A 17,316-nucleotide genomic window follows, 5' to 3' on the forward strand; every position below is an offset into this window, starting at 1 on the left:
AAACCTTGGTTTCCATAGATCAATTAAAACCAGCTTTCCTTCCTATCCCTAGTCAGACTAAGTCTCGCATAAATGATGTCCCCGACACATCTCTCATGACTGACATCACTGACTCACCCACTCTGAGCACGGCTGATGCTGCTATACACTGCCACACACAGCTATACACTGCTATACACTGCCACACACAGCTGATTCACCCACCGTTGACATTGACCACTCTGTTACCTTTCCCCCTTCTCCCCTCCATCCCTACCATGCATGACTTATTCAGGCAGGTCTGTCTGCTTCCGTGATCATTCGGACTTTTTCTACTATTGATCCTTCCCTTTTCATACGCTCCACTCTTGCAGGGGGAGTGTTTGTAGTAATTCTTCTTTACTTATAGTATAGTTACTATATGTGTTATAGTATAGTCATTCTTCTTTTTATAGTATAAGTAGTAATTATTCCCTATATAGGATATGTAGTTTTTAATCCCTATATAACAATTATTTTATGTATGTAGTCTGCGTAGTCATTACGTAATCACTTTATGTGCATTGTTAGACCTGCATAGTTTAGTCTACATAGTTCAATCATTACATAATTGCTCAATGTAGTAGTACCTCATATACGCATTCAGCTTTGTCGCTGTTGCCATATCTATATTCCATAAGCATTCATGTATTTTGTATAATGTTACCTTTAAACATTTTGCATGCAGTTTCTTCATTTATATATAAGTATTACCCTTATGTTATATTTCTTTTATGTCTTTTATGTTATATATATATATATATATATATATATATATATATATATAAACACAGAGTGAGTTTGAATGTGTTTGAGATGAGGTGCCTGAGAAGTATGATGGTTACTAGGCTGGATAGAGTGAGAAATGAGGAAGTGAGGAGAACAGGTGTGGTAAGGGAGTTGGGAGATAGGGTGGAAGGGTATTGGAATGGTTTGGACACATGGAAAGAATGAGTGAAGAAAGACTAGTAAAAGAAGTATGGAAGGCAGATGTGGAGGGAGTGAACATGAGGGGGCAACATAGGATGAGATGGATGGATGGGGTGAAAGGGGCTTTGGGGAAGAGGGGAATATCTGTTGAGGACAGGACATGAGAGGACAGAAGACAGGGATGAGTGGAGAATGGTTGTATATGGATGATGTTGTGATGCATGAGGTGGAATGGGTGGGGGGGATGGGGGGTGAGGTAGTATGTGTGAAAAATTTTGACGCAGCCCGAAAGGATTTCTCCCCGTCTCCTCCTTTTCTGCATGAGGGGACGGAGAGGAGGGTTGCCGATTTAATGAAGTGGCCTCACTGTGGATGTACTGTGTCTTGTGACACTGGTTCTGACCCAAAGCAGTGGACAGGATACAGGGATGACCCATCATCCAGGAGGTACCAAGATAAGAGGGAGGGTAGAAGGCGGAGAGGAGTGGATTGTATTGGGGACGGAATGGGTGGGAATGGTTTTTATGTCTTTGTTTTTTGGCTACCTCCCTTGTAAGGAGTAAAAAGCCTTTGGTATATGTATGTATGTATGTATATATATATGTATATATATATATATGTATATATGTATATATACATATATATATATACATATATATATATATGTATATATTATATATTATATATATATATATATATATATATACCTATCTATATTATCCTACCTACAAGTTCTATCTGGCAACGGGGTGCCAAAAGTGAAGTGTGTCATTCCTATACCCTATGCCAAGCCCCAGTCATAAGCCTGGGGGCAGTTGACATTCACCTCTTGTAGAGGCTGGTCATGGCAGAGTTGAAATAATAAAAACAGTAAACATTTCTGAATCGTTTAACTGGTGACTCTCTCCACAACAGTTTACCCCTACCCACTTGTTACTTTGGCATATCTCCCATCCTTACATCTAATATTTCCTTTCTTGTCCTGGGACCTTGACAGTGAGCCTCTCTTTCCACGTGAAAACCCTCAATGTCTTACTCACTTCTTGGTTTCCTCGAGCTCATGATGGTCTCGCTCATGGTGGCGTTTGACATTTTCAACATGTAGGAAGAGCACTTCAAGTGCCTTAGAGACACGCCATTCCTGCTGCACTGCACCCCAAACCTGAAAGAAAAAGAGGATGCTGTAAGGTTCTTGTTATAAACATAACCAGATCATCTGGCTGCACTGCTGAAAAAGTCCAACATGAGCAGCATATAGATGAAACTGAAAAAGGAAGGAAGGAAGGAATGGGAAATAGAGAGAGAGAGAAAGAGAAAGAGAGAGAAAGAGAGAGTGAGAGAAAGAGAGAGGGAGAGAGAGAGAGTGTGTGTGTGTACGTGCATGTGTGCGCATGTGTGTGTGTATTTACCTAGTTGTATTTACCTAGTTGTATTTTACGGGAAGGGGAGCTATGCTCGTGGTGTCCCGTTTTCGTATCTCATTTTATCTAAACTATTTTTAAATTCATGTATTGTTTTTGCACACACCACTTTCTCATCTAACTTGTTCCAACTGTCTATTACTCTGTGAGGAAAGCTGTTCTTTTTCACATCTCTTCTATAGCTGTCTTTTTTTATTTTCTTTCCATGTCCTCTTGTATTTCTGTCATCCCATTTTATCAGATTCTCTCTATCAGTAATTTCTATGCCTTTCATGATTCTGTAAATAGCTATCAAATCTCCTCTCTCTCTTCTTTGCTCTAGTGTCTGTAGTTCAAGTTTTGCTAGTCTCTCTTCATATGATAGTTTTGAGAGTGTTGGTGCCAATTTTGTAATTGCTCTTTGTATTCTTTCAAGTTTTTTTTATGCATTTTTTTGTACTTGGTGACCATATCGTTGCTGCATATTCCAATCTTGGTCTTATCAGAGTGATTAGAATTTTCTTCACCATTTCTTCATCCAGGTATGTAAATGCCACTTTGATTGTTCTTATTAAATTATAGGTTTCTCCAAAAATCTTATTTATATGTTTTTCAGGTGACATATTATTCATAATAATGACTCCCAGGTCCTTTTAATTTTCTACTTTTTTTATTCCTTCTTCTCCCAATTTATATGATCCTGTTATTCTGTTTTTACTTTTTCCAAATTCCATTATACTACACTTTTTTGTATTGAACTCCATCTCCCACTTCCTACTCCATTCCTGTACCATATTTAGATCTCTTTGTAGTGATTCACAATCTTCTTCCGTGTTCACTTTTTTCAATAGTTTTGCATCATCTGCAAAAAAGCTCATATAGCTTTCAATTCCTTCATCCATATCATTAATATATATAGCAAACATTATTGGGGCCAGAACTGTTCCCTGTGGAATACCGCTTATTACTTCATCCCATTTTGAGTGTTGATCTCTTATCACTACTCTCATTTTTCTTTCTTGCAAAAAGTCTTCCATCCAATTTAGCAGTTTGCCCTGTATTCCTCCTTCAGTTTCTAATTTCTTAAGCAACTTTTTATGTGGTACTTTGTCAAAGTGTGTGTGTGTGTGTGTATTTTACCTAGTTGTATTTACCTAGTTGTATTTTGCGGGAAGGGGAGCTGTGTGTGTGTGTGTGTGTGTGTGTGTGTGAGAGAGAGAGAGAGAGAGAGAGAGAGAGAGAGAGAGAGAGAGAGGGAGAGAGATGGATAGAGGGAGAGAGATGGATAGAGTGAAAACGAGAGAGAGAGAGAGAGAGAGAGAGAGAGAGAGAGAGAGAGAGAGAGAGAGAGAGAGAGCAAGAGAGAGAGAGGGAGGGAGGGAGAGAGAGGGGGGAGGAGACAGAGAGGCGAAATGTAGAGAGAAACAGAGATGTTCCTCCTATCTCACATTTCTTTCTCTTCCCCATCCTCTCACTACAATTCCTCTCTTTCTCTCACAGGTACCCATCAACTTCATTCAGAGGTCCTGCCACCCCCACTGGTTCTTCTTCCCAACCTTTCCCTCCCTCCAAGGTTCCTCTTTTCCTTCCCTCTTACCCTCTCACAGTTTCCCCCTATTTCCCCTCTCTCACAAGTTCTCTCTCCTCCTACCTAAGCATTCTTCCTTCTTCTCCCACCCTTCCTTTCCCTAACAGGTGCCCCCCTTCATCACCCTGTTCCTCCCACCCTTCCCCTCTTTCACAGTTCTTCTTCCTCTGTGTTCATTCTCTTACTTCTGAGGATGAAACGAGGCGCTCGGCGGTGTTAGATAGGACGTCGATGTTCTTCTTGACCTTGGCCACAGCTTCACGTAGTTCAGGCTCCACACACGCAGTCTGCAGTGCCTGTAATACAATAGACAAGGATACAAGGAAATTAGAGAAAGACATGTGAATGTGCCACAAAAACCTGTAAATTGGGGCATCTCTAAATTAGGTTGGAAAACCTAAAACTTAGGTTGGGCCACCTGTAAAACTGAATGGGGAGATTACCTGCCGGGTGCATATATATATATATATATATATATATATAAGCTGATGCTCTGAACACACGCTCCTGTTTCCGAGATTTTTTCATCTGTATGCATGAAATGATTATACTTATAAAAGTAAAATGTAAAATTGGTATACATATACTGTGCCTAAAATATGATATAAAAAAGTTTTAAGTGAAAACAATTCTAATCCATGAAATATCAATTAAAATGAAAACAAGAAATATCCATATGCTAATGGTTACAATCTGTAGAATTATCTTTCGTATGATTTGTAAGTCGTAACATTTTTCACTTAAATGAGAAACACATATACTAACTGTAACACTTTAAAATACCATGTTGCTTAAAGCCTGTGGTGCTAAATAAACAAAAGCGAGTTCAAAGGAAGTACCAAAATGTGTCTATATATATATATATATATGCAAAGAAATCACAAAACACATGTGATGAACTATTTTTGCAGAAACCACAGGGAAAATTGAAAAAATAGATACCAAACGTTTTCGTCTATTAAGACATTTTCAAAGGTACAGAAAAGCAATACAGAAAGAAACAATATATACATAGGAAGACAGAGGATATTTGGAAAGCTCCCATGTTACACATATTATCACACACAATTTTGTCAATAATAAAATTGTCCAATTTAAATAAACCCAAACTCAAGTTCATGTTATTTCCAAAATTAGAACGGCACAAGTGTCCAGTGGATTATTTGTCCAAAGGGATTGGTCATAATATTGACTGGGGAAATTCTAAAATAATTACTTCTTGTAATAATATTATAGAAGAAAAATTATTGAATCTTGTTTCATAAAAAGAAAAATTTTGGAAATAACATGAACTTGAGTTTGGGTTTATCTAAATTGGACAATTTTATTATTGACAAAATTGTGTGTGATAATATGTAACATGGGACCTTTCTGAATATCCTGTCTTCTTATGTATATATTGTTTCTTTCTGTATTGCTTTTCTGTACCTCTGAAAATGTCTTAATAGATGAAAATGTTTGGTATATTTTTTTCAATTTCCCTGTGGTTTCTGAAAAAAAAAAAAAATAAAAAAATATATATATATATATATATATGTATATATATATATATATATATATGAGTTGTCAAGTGCATTTTTTTTATATAGTCTTATTAACTAAGTTATGTTTCTTCTTTTCAAAAATTGTATAACACAATTATCAGTATCTAAAAATAATATTTTAATGTAATACAACCTGACAGTACTGAACAAAGAAAAACTGAGGTCAACATTAGTACAATTGGAGTTGCCAGGCACTAAAATTGTATTTTTTAAATTTTAATTCTTTTATAAAATATACATCTTTTTACTAACTAGCTAAAAGAAAGTCCTATTTTACTGTGAATGATATGTATACAGGAAAGTGAAATTCCAAAATCTTTTGGTGTTTTCTGTGTTTACTTCACTGCCCACCCTGCCACTTACCTTTTGGTGTTTATTCCGACACATTGACATTGGTGGAAAAAAAAAAAAAAAAAAAAAAAAAAAAAAAAAAAATATATATATATATATATATATATATATATATATATATTTTTATATTTATATATATATATATATATATATATATATATATATATATATATATACATATATATTTATCAACCACAGTGCACTTTAATTCTAAGCCATCAACATCGGAAGAACCATGGAGGCACATGCAGAAATTGAAATGTGGTATGCCCGAGGACTCGAACCAAGTCCAGCACGTGACCAGTGCTTGTAGTGACTTGACCACTACACCATCAAGAGAGATCTTGATGGTGTAGTGGTCAAGTCACTACAAGCACTGGTCATGTGCTGGCCTTGGTTCGAGTCCTTGGGTGAACCACATTTCAATTTCTGCATGTGCCTCCACGGTTCTTCCAATGTTGATGGCTTAGAATTAAAGTGCACTGTGGTCGATAAAAATGTATCTCTAGTGACTGGGACCCATTCAGTGTTGTACATATACATATATATACATATACACACACACACATACACTTTGCATGTTCAATTTCTGTACAAATAAATTATTTTCCATCACATATAATGAATGAATACAATCCATGGGTATATTTAGTTCTCTCAACACTCATTTCCATTACAGGACGCCCGCCAACCCCTTACCAGCGTGGCCTCTCGCAGCTGTTGCACCTCCGACTCGAAGTTGACGTCCGCCGTGTCCCGCTCCCGCTGCTGCACGTCCATCCGCTGCCGCAGCGTCAGCCGATCAGTTTTGAAGGCGAGCGACAGCTGACCGAACTTGCCCTGCAGGGGACATCGAGGGTCATTGCATTAATTGACTGAGTTCGAGGTTCGATGAACACATACAGACCCATAAATATACACACACACACCTCTATTGGGAGAACAATATTCTCTTCTCAGTGTGTCTCACAGAGAATTCATTCTAGCTGCTGCCAAGTCATTGATTCAGATGACAAAACCTCCTACGTTTAGGCACCATAATTGAGGTTATTCCCAGAAATATGGGTGCTCGCAATCATAAGTAATGTAGTTCTTAATTTAGGAAAGGAAGGAGAATTACTCCCTGCAGTGGTTACACGTGACTCTACGGCCCCCTACCCCACCTTTTTTTTTGTTACTTGGAGAAGTGTACATACATACATATACCAAAGGCTTTTTCCCCCTACACGGGGGGTAGCCAAAAAGAAAAAGTCATAGAAACCACTCCCACCCATTCCATTTCCTATATATTCCACTCCCCTCCACTTTCCTCCCTCCCTCTTATCTTGGGACATCCTGGAGAAGTGTGAATACTTAAAACTTTGGTCGGCATCTTTTTCATTTACTTTTCTTTTTTTCCCAATAGAATATTAACGACTTGCTAGCAATAACACTAACATTTCTATAAGATGTCAGGCTTCAAGTTGCCGGATAACCCGCTCCAAATTGGGAAGGAGCCCGAGACTTCTGGGGCCGAGGCGAGATCCAAGGTCACCTGAATAAAAACAGAGTCTGAGGCGGACTCCTCCACATAAGTAACGTCTTACGGCGACGTCTTCACTCGCGCAATCGGATTGACGTCCGCCAATGCAAGGCCGACTGTTCAAGGTGATGGACAGCTGTGAGTGGTACAATTGCTATCGCCCTCCACATGTAGGAGCTTGCATAATTTTTATAAAACTAGAACAAGGACCGATAACGGATGCCTGTGAGTGCTGGTCCTGCGAGGCGAAGTCTGAGAAAATCTCCTCCCTGCTGACCGAATTCGATACCCAACACTTCCACCTCCAGGTGGAGGTGGAGCCCCGAGGTGCCGGCACTCTGTTTCCAGACCGGGAACCGGATATTTCGGTCAACTTCGATTACGTTTCCCCCACCACTTCACATAAGGTGGGCTGACGATTGCCACATGCTCCCCTCTCCTCCTACTCTTACTGTAAGACAGTGGCATAGAAATGGTCCCACACTAATACAGCACAGACAAGTCCAACGCTCGATCCCCGGAGAGATCTATGTTGGTGGAGGGGGGCATTGCTGGCAGCTTTCCAGTGTACTAATATGTAATCCCCCCCCCTCCACTTTTCCGCTCGGAATCATCATGTTTTGGGATAGAAACGGCTTTCCTTGAGGGCTTGGGACAAGACGAACACCAATTCATCCCTTTGCTACCAAGGCAGCCACAGCAACTAAATAAAATTGCATGAAAGAAGACGAGTGCCATCCAGCGCGGAGGTCGGAAGGGATCAAAACAGCTAAGAGTTGATGCGGCGATTAGTCTCAGATTTCGACATTCCGCTCCAACTCCTTCGCAATGCTGGGCTGGGAATTTTGTATGTCGAATACTTGTTTCATCTAAGACATGTGTAGAGCTGAGAGAATCTGCAAATTACGAGTAGCTAGCCTTTTATGCACATGTACTTTTAAGACTACTTCTGTTGCGAGACGGATACTCAAATTTATGCTTAGAGGAGGGGAGTCGTCATCGTGTAACTCCTCTCACCCCAACCCCGCATTACAATTCTGGCTGTGCTCGTGGCCAACATCTTTGTGCTTTGTAAATCCTGTTGCACCAACGGAAAGGTGTTTTATCCGAAGCGTACCCTTGCCAACAAAGGGGGTTAATAAACACTCCAACATAGGAGAGACATTTGTGGCGCTGTCACGTTAAAAAAAAAAAAAAAAAAAAAAAAAAAAAAAAAAAAAAAACATCCCCTCCCCTCCCCTCCGCCTCCAACGAGGTCGCTCTGGGTTCGACCCCCAACGGTTACCATTGACTGCCTCTTGCCCTGGCTGCCTGAGCAACACGGGGCAAAGGAGTCTGCTTCAGCAGCTGCTAGGAGCTTCCTCACTAGCTCCCAATGATGATGACGCATGGTCCCGTCCCAACCATGAACGAGTGCGGACTTTGGACAAACAGGACAAAGGGTTGCAATGAAAACTCAGCCGGAGGCTGATTGACCGGGGGAGGCCGGGGGATTCTCAAACATGTTATTCAAGTCTGAATGTGATCAAATATCCGTTCATCTTGAAGCTTACGGAATTATACCATGCGATTACATCCGCTTCTTTATCACAAGTTTTGTCTTTATCTTCTTTGCAATGACAACTGCAGCATGGCTACTGTAGTCCAGTGTATCAAGCCTGATAGCAGAGCTGGACGCGTTCCTCGACTTTGGGTAGTGTGTTAGCGTTCCTGCGTTCCTCCGGCCGCGGTTAGTGCGTTCCTGGAATAGCGTTTCTCAAATGTTTTATCTCTGTGCGTTCTTGTGTTCCTGCGTTAGCGCTCCCAAACTATTAAAGCGTCCCTCAAAAAAAAAAAAAAAAAAAAAAAAAAAAAAAAAAAAAAAAAAAAAAAGCCAAAAAAAAAAAAAAAAAACCAAAAAAAAAAAAAAAAAAAAAAACACTGCGCATCAAAAGAACTATTCCGCAACTTAAAAATAAAACAAAATAAAAGGTAATAATACATCAGAGCTTCATACATTACAATATATGTATATTTCAGACAACTAGACTTTTTTTTTAAGAATTAAAATTACTGCTCCTCCTACTCCACTTCCTTCTCCTCGTCCTTGTCCCGTTCTTGCACCTCCTTGTACCCAAGGAGGTGCATGGTGCCCCTCACAGACACCAGCTGTTCAAAGTTAATGTTGCTTCGGTTGGACCTTTTTGTCCGCGAGGTGCCTCCCGCTGAGCTAAACATCCTCTCCACAGCAGCTGAGTTTAGGAAGAGGAGTATTGTATTTAGAGGTCCAGCCAGGCGTCCCTGTGGTGGGTGGAGGGGGGGGGTGGAAGAGGTCGTGGCTGAGGGGGACGCTCTCTTCCACTGGTCCAGGGTATTGGTGACCGTCTCTTCCCGCCGCCTCACCTCCCGCCTGAACGTAAACGACACAATGTTGCCGCGTAGTGAATGTCGTCTTTGCTGTTTACATTGAAAAGGTTTGGAAACGTTTAAAAATTGTTTCGTAACGCTCGGAACGCAGGAACGCTTAAAAATTAGGGTGGTCCGTTCTTCTTTCTTGCGTTCCTTTGAATAAAATTGCGTTCCTGCGTTCCTCTGTTCCTAAAAATGCGGTGCGTGCGTACGCAAGAACGCAGGAACGCACTTGCCCACCTCTGCTGATTAGCGCTAGGAAAAAAATAAAAAGGAATTGGCTATATCTTTGCTACTTTCCCTTTCATTCTATTTTACTATATATTCTATCATTATATTTACTTCTATGGTTATTCTATTCAACTCCGTGGCACCCCTCCCTTTATGTAACGAAAGGACTACAGCCCACAACATCTCGACGAGTCCCTTCCATCCCGAGAAGCATTTCTCCTTCCATGCTGGCTCTGCCTTCAGGTGACCTCGTGTGACCTCGTGCCAACCCCTCGGAAGCCAAGGTGTGAAAAGACCACTCGATTTTGGGCTATTATCCTCACCCCTAAGTCCTACGAAGAATTATGGAAACTTCGGCAGTTTACACACACACACACACAATATTATATATATATATAACATTAGCACTAATAATGTAAAATATCTAAATGGATATACAATAATTATGTATAATTATGGACAGAAGTCATGAAACAATGATTCCAGTTAAGTAAATACCCCTCGAAATACCGCTGTATTAGCACAGTTTCACTTACAACAAGTATCTTTACTCTTGAACGTTTCCGTAGCCTTTGGTGTTTTCCCTTTCCTTATGACGTCCGCCTGGCGGCCCATTCCTTCATCTCCGGGGCACCTCCTCCCTCTCCTTGTAGCCAGCCAAGGGGTCAATACAACTAATGTGCAGATAGCGAGGTTAGGTTAAGAATCCCTCTGAAGAGAATGCTGTACGGGCAGTTTTAAAATCCAGACACGTTTCATGACCTCTGTCTCGAAGTGTACAACCAGATTCCGAAATTCGACGACAACTGTGTCATCCTTTGGCAATAGATGGCACCCCATCTCTTCATTCTTACGAGCTAGCGATCATGTCTAAGAATTAGGGTTTCAGTGAAACAGTGTAAAAATAAAACCAACCACCTGCAATGTCACATTTGCAGACACATACAATGCAACACTGTTGGCGAACTTTAGAATCAGGTTGTACAGTTAAAATACAATTACGAACGGGAGGGGGGTGGGCGTCCGCCTCCACTTACCTCGATGTCCTGCGGCGAGAGGTTCTCCGCGCTGTCAAAGATAAAAGGACTATTGTCATTATAGCAGTTACAATTATTCCAACCTTAACAATAACACAATATTATAATAACTTAACACGTAAACATAATTTCAAAGCAACAGTAATTAGTCTAGGATGATTCCACTCGACTCTTGCCGCGCGCCGTGTACTACATGTTGCATGGACAGTCCAGTCTTGGAGTTATTTCTATTTCTATGACCATTTCGTGACATGCAGAACCCAGATGGAACGGGGGCTTGATCGACCGAAACCCCGTCATGACCAGCGCCTGCCTGTCTGTCCCCGGCGATTGCCAATTATAAAATCTACAGAGTTCTCTTTTGGCTGGGCTGTCTCACATTCAGAAATCTCCAAATATTTGGGACTCAAATTTTCAAATTCTGGAACATTCTGAACATCAGAGGCACTTGAGATCCTGGATTAGTTCTTGAAGGCTTTTGTTCCGAATACTGGAGATTTCTCAGTTCTGGAGCTCGTCAAGTGCACATTGTGACTCCAGAGGTCAAAACAACTCTGGATTGGATGTAGAACAAGGTCACGCCCAACCACGATACCAAACCTTGTCACGCCTTTCGAAAAAGATTGCTCACCTGGGTCCCATCAATTTCATGCTGCTTTAATTCAGCTGTGACACCATTTACGACTGTGCAATAGTTGATAATGTATACTGTAATATATATATATATATATATATATATATATATATATATATATATATATATATATATATATATATATATATATATATATATATATATATATATATATATATATATATATATATATATATATATATATATATGGAAATTATTAGAATGATATGTATGTACCGATATTCATTCATATGTAATGCATATAAATACCTACAAAATACACACAATAAAAATACATATACATATCATATATGGGTGTGTGTGTGTATATGTATATGTATATATATATATATATATATATATATGTGTATGTGTGTTGTGTGTGTGTGTGTGTGCGTGTGTGCGTGCGTGCGTGTGTGTGTGTGTGTGTGTGCGCGCGCGTGCGCTTTTCACGCACCTCGGCAATGGAGATTGACCACATGTCATAGTGGGCGGTGCAAAAATCTGCAAGACATGAACAATATTTGTACTGAAGACTGTCCAAGGCACAGGTATCTAGCGGTCTTCCTCAGGCCCGAGCCCACACGCTACCCAGTTATATAACAACGAGATCGCGTGGTGCTACTTCCCACGACACCTGAGTCCAGAACCCCGTGAGCCACATGGGGCGGGTGTCGACCCAGCAGATACTCACCTGTTCTTGACCGCTTTGACGAGTTGGTAGAGGGACGTGATATGACCCTCGGGGGGGAAATCGTTGTCCATGTCGTCGTCGTTGTCGTCGTCGTCGACCGTCGTCGCTTTTCCCATCCAGTGCCAAGAGCCATGTACCGCACGCCCCCCGCCCCCCTCGCACGGCACCGTGGGCCTCGAGTCGGCCTCACGGCATCGCGGATCTCACGACGGCAGCACCTTGGGTCTCACGCAGTCTCACAAACCACCGTGGGCTCCAGAGATCGACTCGAGGTGCCAGAGACCTCAAGAAGACCCTAGGCACTGTAGGCTCCCTGCCCGAGTTTCCAACTGTGGACACACTGGGCCCCCTCTTAGTGCCAGGGATCGCACTCTGAGCACCTACAGGCCCCAAAAGAAAGTAATGGGAGAAAGCGGACTTTTCTTCTTCTTCTTCTTTTTCGTCCAAACGCTTTCTGGCACAGACGTAACTTCAACCTCCAGTCTTGGTTTATAGTTTGTGGTGCGGGTATGCCCGCACGCGCCTGGGCACGCACACACCCCTACAACCAACTCCCTGAAACATGAGTCACGGCGAACGACGCGTCGTGTCACGTAATGCGCAACGTCTCGCGCTGCCCGAGGCTCGATCAAGAGCCTTACACCATGCTAGCCTCGCACGAGGTCTAAAAATCCATCGAACATGTACAACTTCGAGTTCGTTTTCGACATTTGTTTCACAAATCTTCGGACGGATAATACCTGTCAACATAAGGGACTCGAATGAATACATTATACATCGTAATCGCCTGGATATGAACAGAGATGGATCGGGGTTCTGAATAGAAGCTTGCCTGAGATGGACTACAGGGCTGACGGGGAATCGGGCGACTGCATTTACGAATATGCGGTGTCACGGCGGCGTTTACCCCCCCCCCACACCCACCTCCCTCCACCCCACGACTGATTGATATACGGTTGCTCAATGATCATGGGCACTCGGGGTGGGGGGGTTGGCTCTCCAACTACTACGTGTGCATGCGCACGCACGCACGCATACAAATTTCTCTCGCTCTCCCTCTATTGGGCGGAGCCCGACATCCGTTTCTACCCCGTCCCAGGGTGAGGCGGTGCAACCACCCCCACCTGCTCAAAAGGGGAATACAAACTACATTTCACGGCTAAACTGAGTACAAACATGATCTTCAATTTCCAGCGTATGCTACAGAGAAATTGGCCATACAGTCACTGAAAAGGTGATCTAGCCTGCGACATGCAGACAGTTCAAAACAAACAGACAAATCTAAGTTTGTATGATTTAGCTCCCTTCCGTGTTGGGTAGCACTCCCCCCCCCCCGCCTCCCCAGTAAGATGGCGTGCTGCCGAGACGCATACGCCAGAAGGCACTGAGCAGCTGCGATCGATGACGTCATCTGCGCCCTGCGCGCTCGAAATGTTGGGATAAGTAACAGTCACGGCTGGGAATCAGAAGTGCGGGACTCGAACCCGCGACAAGAAGGATGCAAGACCCGTACGTTTCAGATGACGTCACCAGCGCACCCGCCATCGGTACTCAAAGGTTTAATTCTTAATTACTCATCGATGTAAATACAGACAGGCAAACAAACAACGAAACTGTCGTGTTACACGGACAAGACCGCCTCCAGCACGCGAGTACCTACAAGGACGCTGATCCTAACCCTTCCACTCCTAATAACTGTACCTTTATAATGGCTGCTGCCACCAGGAGAGGGGGGGAGGGGAGGAAAAGGGAGAAGTGAGGGGAGAAAAGGGGAGAAGTGAGGGGAGAGAGGATGGGGAGGGAAGGAAGGGAATGAGACATTGAAAACAGAGGAAAAACATGAGAAGAGAGGAAAAGGGGAGAAGAGGGGCGAGGAGATGTGAGGGAAGAGAGGATGTGATGCGGAGGGAGGTATGAGAAACGGAAGGAGGGAGGAGGCGGGGAAGACAGAGGAGGAGGTGGAGGAGGAGGAGGAGGAGGAGGAGGAGGAGGTGTGCACCAAACCGAAAGAGAATGGCTTGGCGGAGGCACTTGAACCTCTTGCATTCCTTCCACTTATTCCACCTTCTCCTGTTCCTCGTAATCCACCCCTCCCCCTCTTTTTCATATCTACTATCTCCCCTCCTATCAGAAGGTCATTCCTATTACCAGCCCTTCCTGCTTTCCTTTTGCTTGCTTGCTTGCTTGCATGCTTGCTTGCTCAGTCTCCGTAGCCGCCGCCGCCGCCGCCGCCACCGATACGTTCTTGGGAAAGATGGTCTTCCCAGGTACACTTGTGCTGACGTCATGTCGCAGTCTAAGCATTTCGTACTCTGTCGCACTCTCGCCTTCTTTATTATGGCTGCTGCTGCCAGGCGGTCTCAGTCTTTGCCGTGGCATCTGCTCGGTAGCGAAGAAGTTAAGTGACATCACCCCTCCCCTGCAAGGTGGGTGGGGGCTCGCCGATGGACTGGCTGCCCTCCTGACGTTCTCCTGTCATATCAAGCACCTGCTGGGCCCAATTTCTGACATGGCGTGAGCAGACCTTCCCTCCCTTTGGACTACAATTATTATGTGAAAAAAAGAAAGAAAAAATCCCCACTGATCTTACATAACATGGCCGAACACTCAATCAAATGTAAATATCTAAATAAATAGATAAATAAACAAGATGAATAAAGATACGCTGCATCATATTTTGCATTCGTTCTTCATAATCAACCGTGAAACTTTGAACTGTGCAACATGCAGCCTGTGCGGGAAGTTTATACCATTTCTTACCCTCACCTCTTCTCGCCATCATGGGTCAACCTAACCCTTGACCCCTCCCTGAACCCCAAACCCTCCACCTTGATGTGTAACATGACCCACTATTCGTCGTCGGGAGGAGTGTGCCTTGGGTGTCCTGCTGACCGCGGGCTGACCTCCAAGGAGGACCAGGGCGGCCCTCCCGGGGTGGAGGAGGTAACCCGAGCAGCATCGAGGGCGAGCTGGAGGAGGAGGAGGTGAGATTCGATCCCACAACTCAACGGAGCACTCGGGCTCGATTCGAACGGACTCCCGTCCGGCAGGTTATCTCCTAAAAGTGACCCCCCCCCCCAACTCCTCCTTGTCTTGGGTGCGCGGGGCACGTTCGTAAAAAAAAAAAAAAAAAATCATCAGGACACAGCTGCTATTGGGGTCGTCACCTTTGCCTTGAGTGCAAACAAATCACCGGTAGCTGTTGCATACGAAACACATTCGCTTCTCGGCGTACTACCACTACATTCAGCTTATTTGAACCTCGAGTGAATCTCCTTAATATTTTTTCCTGGTTAAACTTTCTGTATTTTGGCAAGATTATTAGTCTAACAGTTAATACAATATTGATTCTTTTATAAAGATCTACCAATTTAAGATGAATGGAATATGGTCTCCTCCCTCCTTCCCTCCCACGTTCCTGGTGCGCGGTGAGCAGGCAACCAGGCATACATACAGTAGGGGACAGTACTTCCTGGTACACCTGGGGAGATATAATGTCTCTTTCTTCCACTGCATATACAACAGAGGTGAATGATAAGTGAGTTTGGTTATAGCATGCTTCCTTATGTCGTCGAGGTATAGGCCGCTCGTCTTTACCCTAGTCGAGACTGTAGAGAAACGACACATGTCTACTCAGGTATCCTGGCATATTCTTGTGGCCATTTTAGCTCAGTGGCACTCCTTCCCTCGCCAGCGAAGAGGCTTGAACCAATCTCGGGCCGCCCCATCCGTCCCGCGGCATTTCACCTCGTATCATTCCGGCCCCCGCCCGCCAGGCTATTTCATTCATCCCATCGGCACCTCCTCGGTAGCTCGGGGATTCACATTTCGTTGAAATCCAGGGAGAATCCTCCTCCTCCTCCTCCTCCACCCACCACCCTCCAAAAAATCACAGAGACGAACACCGCCTGGTCCATTATTTTAGCTTTGTTTATTGTTCTTCCAAACGGCAAAAGCGTCGCGAACGTTCTTGTGACAAGCGATGCGAGGTCGTGCAGCTGCTCCGACCTAAATTATCAAACACTACTTTTCCTGGATTTATTCCCCTTATCGTGTCTGCAGGTATTGCATTTACCCACCAGGTAATCTGCTTGGCAACGTACTTTACAGAATTTATTCTGGGTAATATCAGGCGCTTTCATTCCACTGAGGTGGGGTCACCATAGAGTTAGTTCTCTGGAATCGGAATCTCCAATACTGGACCTCGTCGGCAGGCCAGTGATGGTCATAATTCTGAGGATTCTCGTTTTCCGAAAAAAAGCCTTCGTCCCAAATCATTGAAGACTTGTCAGTTTCTCCAGGCCCTTCCCCCGTGCTCGGCGAAGGGCACCGATCCAGGGTTGAGCCCCTTCCTCCGTCGCGACGGGGACGCCAAGAAGATGAACAACACAAAGGCTTTTTCCCCCTTACACGGGGGGTAGCCAAAAAGAAAAAGGCATAGAAACCACTCCCACCCATTCCATTTCCTATATATTCCACTCCCCTCCACCCTCCTCCCTCCCTCTTATCTTGGCACCTCCGTGGAGTAGTGATCTAGGAGGGGCTGCCTCTTGCGGTTCGAGTAATCAGCTCCGTATGAACAATACAATCAGGACAAAATGATAAAACACCGGCCGTGGACATACGACCTAGGACCAAAGCCAGGACATCCCCGTCTTCCCCCACCCCCTCGTGACAGCCAATGAAAGCAACTGCACCGGTCAAAAGAATGATTGAGGCACTGTCGTTACAACAGTCCCCTTGTCAAGAGGACTGGCTTCACAGATCCTACAGACAACTTTATGCCGGAGGTGAGGGGAAGGACGGGAAGGGCTCTGGTCTGAAGGGGGTCGTGAATAATCCAGACCCCTTACTACCCCAGTCTGTGCCATGTCCACTCAGCTGAATGAACTCGCCTGATTTTCTTCGCAGCACACTCTGGAAAGTAAGCAGGAGGAAGTAAGCAAATAACAACTCTCTACCACTTGACCCTCCCCACT

At 43.7% G+C, this 17,316-nt stretch overlaps 1 protein-coding gene across 1 annotated transcript in view; it reads right to left on the reverse strand.

The window, feature by feature from the left end:
• The window catches only part of LOC143024083 (uncharacterized), a gene marked incomplete in the record, with an annotated part of 142,599 nt that overhangs the window by 19,865 nt on the left and 105,418 nt on the right, over window positions 1-17,316 (reverse strand). Inside the window, 4 exon segments of the mRNA XM_076182829.1 lie at window positions 1,989-2,110; window positions 4,122-4,232; window positions 6,531-6,671; window positions 11,010-11,040. Coding sequence (XP_076038944.1) covers window positions 1,989-2,110; window positions 4,122-4,232; window positions 6,531-6,671; window positions 11,010-11,040 — 405 coding nt within the window.

Source organism: Oratosquilla oratoria, unplaced genomic scaffold, assembly GCF_046742065.1.
Source record: "Oratosquilla oratoria isolate Oo_2021 unplaced genomic scaffold, ASM4674206v1 SCAFFOLD89, whole genome shotgun sequence".
NCBI lineage: Eukaryota > Metazoa > Arthropoda > Malacostraca > Stomatopoda > Squillidae > Oratosquilla > Oratosquilla oratoria.